General features: G+C 37.8%; 1 protein-coding gene across 1 annotated transcript; it reads left to right on the top strand.

Annotated features, from left to right (window-relative positions):
* The first annotated feature begins 410 nt into the window (after positions 1 to 410).
* On the top strand, positions 411 to 5,512 carry LOC103430282 (disease resistance protein RPV1-like). Its single transcript, XM_029090536.2, has 5 exons — positions 411 to 1,215; positions 1,346 to 2,444; positions 2,639 to 2,896; positions 3,051 to 3,206; positions 3,297 to 5,512. Exons 1-5 carry the CDS (start codon positions 647 to 649, stop codon positions 5,166 to 5,168), a joined length of 3,954 nt encoding a protein of 1,317 aa, XP_028946369.1. The 5' UTR covers positions 411 to 646; the 3' UTR covers positions 5,169 to 5,512.
* Positions 5,513 to 5,937: the final 425 nt, after the last annotated feature.

Here is a 5,937-nt window from a genome sequence, read left to right on the forward strand (position 1 = left end):
AAAAACTTGGAAATTTTTATTAAAACTTTGCAGGATATTTATTTAGTCAATTATCTATTAGTTTATCACAAAAAATTGGAAGGAAATGCATTGCATGATAGATATAACTAATTTAAGTTGATTATATAGCGAGCTGGCAAACATTGTGAGTGTAGAAAATATGTAGTAATTAATGAAAGAAATTTAAACACACCATAATCATTTATATATAATGAATTAGTACAATATTTTACACTTTATACATTGCATGATAAGATATATGAGTGACTTAGCAAAGTCTAAAATATCGATGATATCGGAAATATCGGTAGTCCAAAAAAATATCGATAGTCCAAAAACACGGAAATTTCGATAAAAATATCGGGATATTATGGATATTTTAGACCATGCTTGTGACTCACCTAGCTTTATTATTTTCTTTAATATCTGATTTAGTCTCTGGCAACTGCTCTCTCTTCTCTTGCTTGCTTCCCAATTTCAAGAGCTCTCACTCTCTCTCTCTCTCTTAATTTGCTTAATTGGATCCTCTTCTCAATTGCAACTTAATAAATCTAATTCATCTCTGATATATCCATTCTCTTTCTTCGATATATTATCAAGCACTAGCTTCTTTCTCTTGATCTTTGATATATTATCAAGCACTCAGATGGGATGCATCATTTCTCTCCCGCAGATGTGGTTCAGATCGTTATTTTCTACTTCGTCGTCTTCTGCTGCTGATTCTGCAGCTGGTGACGCTGACAATGTTGATATCCCCCCTCATCAGGAAAAGTATGATGTGTTCATCAGTTTCAGAGGTGAGGACACCCGCCGTGGCATCACCAGCCATCTTCACCACGCCTTAGAACAGAAGAAAATTGTAACCTACATAGATGACAGACTTCAGAGAGGAGAAGCAATCGGACCTGCCCTTGAAGAAGCAATCAAGAAATCTAAGCTTTCAGTGATCATTTTCTCAAAAAACTACGGTTCTTCCTCATGGTGTTTGGAAGAACTTGTGCACATACTCAAATGCAAGGAAAATGGCCAGATGGTTATACCCGTATTCTACGACATCGATCCATCACATGTCCGAAAACAACAGGGGAGCTATGCGGTTGCATTTGCTAGACATGAAAAACGTTGCAAGGACAGTATCGACAAGGTGCATAAGTGGAGGGATGCTTTGACGACTGCGGCCAATCTATCTGGGTTTCATTACTCAAACAATTCCGGGTAACTAACTCGTTCTTGAACTTGTATAAAATATCTTTAAACTTGTGACAATTTGATTTGCGCTAAGATTTAGTAAAGCCTATTTAAGACTAACTATTGCTTTTCTACCTATCATACATATATATGCCAGGTCGGAGGCAGATCTAATTAAGAAAGTTGTTGATGAGATTTGGACCAAATTGGTTTGTGAATCATCAAGCAATTTGGAGGGCCTGGTTGGAATCGAAAGCCATGTCAAGCAAATAGAATCACTGTTAGACATTGATTCACAGGACGCTTGCATCACTATAGGAATTTGGGGGATGGGTGGTATTGGCAAGACCACCCTTTCTGAAACTGTATTTGACAAACTCTCTTCTAAATTCACAGCCAGTTGTTTTCTTAGAAATGTTAGGATGAACTCAGAACAAACAAATGGACTAGATCACTTGGAAGAAAAACTTTTTAAAGAGATATTAGACGAAAAAGATCTATGCATAAGATCAACTTTTGTTCGAGAAAGGCTGAGTCGTACAAAGGTCCTCATTGTTCTTGATGATGTGAGTGATTCAAACCAAATGGAACGTCTAGCTGGCATTCGTCATCGGTATGGCATTGGAAGTCGAATCATTATCACAAGTAGAGATAAGAGGACGCTTAGGGAGACTGTTAAAGAGGATAAGATCTACGAGGTTGAGGGATTAAAACAGGATGACGCTCTAAAACTCTTCTATTCCCGTGCTTTCAAGAATAACAGTACTTCTAGAACAGATTATAAGGAATTGGCAGAAAAGGCAGTTGATTATGCTGGAGGCCTTCCTTTAGCTCTCGTACATCTGGGGTCCTCATTCCTAAATTGCAAGAACAAAGAAGAATGGGAAGATGAATTGAACAAATTGGAAGAACTTCCCAATGAAAAAATCCATAATGTGTTGCGACTGAGTTACGATGGATTGGAAAGAAATGAGAAGGAGATATTCCTAGATATAGCATGTTTTCATAAAGGGAAGGATGTGGTTGAGGTAAAACGAATGTTAGATATTCGTGGATTCTTTGCAGCAAGCGGAATTAGAATTCTCATTGATACGTCTCTCATATCAATTGATTCAAGATGGAATGCCATAGAGGTGCATGATTTGCTACAAGAAATGGGAAGCACAGTTGTTCTCGAACAATGTATTGAAGATCCCAGTAAACGGAATAGGTTGTTCAAGGATGAGGATGTCAATTGTATACTGAAAAATAACTCGGTAAGAGCCAAATGCATTGAATTTCTTTTTTCTTTTTCTCTCCTTTTTTAAGTAAACACAAATAGGGAACTTTAAATGAAAACATACCAAGGAAAAGCACATTTATAATGAAGAAGTCAGATTACCAAAAATTTAATTATTGACTGAATTTTGTTGTATGTATTTTCACATTTAAACTTTGCTCTTATTGTCAGGGAACTCCAATTGTTCAAGCCGTATTAATGAACTGGTATAAGATTGAAGGGCAAACATTGAAACGTGCAGACTTCAGAGTGATGTCTAAACTAATGATGCTAATTGTGGTTAACTCTCTTGATCGGGTTAACTCTCTAGATCCTCCCGATTCTCTTCAATATCTTTTGAGATGTTTGCAGTCAAGTTTTTCTTATGAAAATCTAGTTGAGCTTCCTATACCCGAAGGCCAAGTTAATAAGATATGGAATGAAGACCTGGTATGTTTGCCTATTTTAGCTCTTGTATAAAATGCAGTGTCAAAAGTCTCGCATATTAATTCTTGATATTTCTCTTTAATTTGTTATATTTGAAACGTGCAAACTTCAAAAAATGTCTAACCTAATGATGCTAATTGTGGTTAAATCTGAACAGTTTGGCAGTTACTCTCTAGATCTTCCCAATTCTCTTCGTTATCTTAACTGGAGTGGATATCCTTTGAAATCATTGCCGTCAAAATTTTCTCCTGAAAATCTAGTTGAGCTTCATATGCCCGAAAGCCAAGTTAATAAGCTATGGAATGAAGACCAGGTATATATGCCTATTTTAGTTCTTGTATAAAATGCAGTGTAGAAAGTCTTTCTTATTAATTTTGTGTATTTTTCTTTACTTTTGTTACAGAGACTTGTGAAATTAAAAGTGATTGATCTGAAGGGCTCTAAATATCTAACGGAAGTTCCAAATCTCTCTTGGAGTCCAAAAATTGTGCACGTAAATCTTGATGGCTGTGAACGCTTGGTTGAAATTCCTGGGGATTTTCAACATCTTCATAAGCTTACTGATCTTAATCTTCATGGCTGCAAGTGTCTCAAGCATCTTCCAGATATGCCAGAAAATATTGCATTCTTAGATTTATATGGCAGTGGTATACAAGAGTTGCCTGAATCAGTTTGGTCTAACAAAAACATTTCTTACTTGAATATAAGTCATTGTGAAGACCTTAAGAAACTTCCAAGCAACAGGTGTAAGCTGAAAGTCTCTGGTTGTTTTGATCTAGGGTACTGCAAATCTCTTAGCGAGTTTTCTGAGCTTCCCAGGGATATAAGTCAATTATCGTTGGTTGGTTGCAAGAGACTTGTGAGTCTCCCAACCGACATTTGTAAGTTGAAATATCTCAAGGAACTCAAGCTCTCTTTGTGCCCTAACCTTGAAAACTTCCCAAAGATCTTGGAGCCAATGGAACATTTGGAATCACTTTGTTTAAGTGGAACACAAGTTCAAGAGCTACACTCATCAATCGAGTTTCTCCCTGCTCTCAAAACAATTGAACTACTAGGTTGCAAAAGGCTTTCAAGTATCCCAGAGAGCATTTGTAAGTTGAAATCTCTTAACATACTTAATCTCGGAGGTTGCTCTGCATTTTACGAATTCCCTCAAATCTTGGAGCCAATGGAACATCTGAACTTTCTTAGTTTGAAAGGGACAGCGCTTGAAAAGCTTCCTTCGTCTATTGGGAAACTAATTGGGCTTCAAACATTAGATCTTGATGAGTGCAAGAACCTTAATGTTGTCCCAAGAAGTATCTACAGTTTAACCAACCTTGCAACTCTCAAATTTCGTGACTGTTGGGGACTCAAAGAGTTGCCATCCGGTTCTGTTGGTTTGCTCTCTTTGAAAGTTCTAGACCTCTTTCACACCCGCATATCAGAAATCCCTGACGGTGTCGTTGGCTCAACCTCATTGCAAGATTTAGATCTGACTGGAACCATGATTAGGAGCATACCTGCAAGCATCAAACAAGCTTCTCAGTTGCATACACTAAGCTTAATCGGGTGCAAGCAGCTTCAATCATTACCAGAGCTCCCAGTGCTATGTAATCTTAAAGCTCAAGGCTGCACGTCGCTGAAGACAGTGTCAAGTTCAAGGGCTGCACTCACACAAGGTTGGGATAAATACGTCGCTTTTGGGAAACTTGATTTTTTTGATTGCCCGAAATTGGATCATAATGCAAGGAGCAACATAATGGATGACGGACAGCTTAGAGTTATGCGAGTGGCAACTGAGCCATTAGAGGAACCTTATGGTCATGATGACCTTCATGCTAGCATTGTATGTCCGGGAAAAGAAATTCCAAATTGGTTCAGCTGCAGCTATCAAAGTGAGGGACCTTTAGTTCATATCAAGCTTCCTCCAGATTGGTTTCGAACAGGTTTGTTGGGTTTTGCTCTCTCTGCTGTTGTTTCTTGTGTTTCCAACTGCCAGAGTGAGTTGACACTAATAGCTGATTTCAATGTCAAATTCCTGGGTGAAAGCCATGAACTGTTCTCTTCTTTATTATTTATCCCACAAGCCAGCGAATCAAGCTTTAGGGAATCGAATGACTACTGTTACTACCCGGATCACATGTATGTGTGGACTAAGCGCTTTCAAAGTGAAGAGGTAGCAAAAAAATGCTCCCTTGATGTTTACAAACTTGCCAATGAGGCCTCTGTTGAATTCGACATGGAGGGTGCGAAGGTGTTAAAGTGTGGTATATGCCCGTTGTATGCTTAAGATGCTGAGAAATTCAATTTGATCACGTCTTGGTGTCAGGGGAACCAAAAATACAAGAAACAAAGACAAGATGAAGAATCCGAAGCCAGTGATTCAAGTGATGATGAGTCAGAAGGCAGTGAATCAAGCTTGTGTCTCAACTAAAAGGGATTATTCGTTTAATGGTTGTATATACTCTTTATTTTCGCCCGGTGTTATTTGAATGGGTGGGTGGCGGATCAAATCGGTTGAAATTTGGCTTTCATTTCATTCCATTTCCTCCTTTAATTTCATTTGTTTACAAACCATTACGGCATTACCGTTGTATTATTTTTAGGGAACTTTAACGAAAAGCCCTTGATCAATCCTGGTACTATTCACTTTACCCTTTATTTTGTCATTTTCATTAAAACTCAAAGTTTTCAAGCCCTTTTTATTAGTTTTCCTTTATTTTTAATCTTTATTTTTTTTCTTCATAAACTTAGACATTCATACCCCATGCCCAAGTAAAAATCTCACGACCAAGGGCAATGATTTGAACAATCGACAAAAAAAAGAAAAGAAAAAAAAAAAGCGCAGTGGTTCATTGGCTGAACTGCCACGAGCGAAAATTGTTACTTGTGGAGTGGTAGTGAATTTCCGTCATCTTCGATCTTAACGAAAATGTACCAACAAAACAATCAAAACCTTTGATAAAGACCTAAGCCTCACACACCCACGAGGTGGGGGAGGGGGTTAGGCCAATGGATTTCCGATGCCTAACTTAATTTCTCTAGGAAAAAAAAAAGTG

The sequence above is a fragment of the Malus domestica genome, chromosome 12, assembly GCF_042453785.1.
Source record: "Malus domestica chromosome 12, GDT2T_hap1".
NCBI lineage: Eukaryota > Viridiplantae > Streptophyta > Magnoliopsida > Rosales > Rosaceae > Malus > Malus domestica.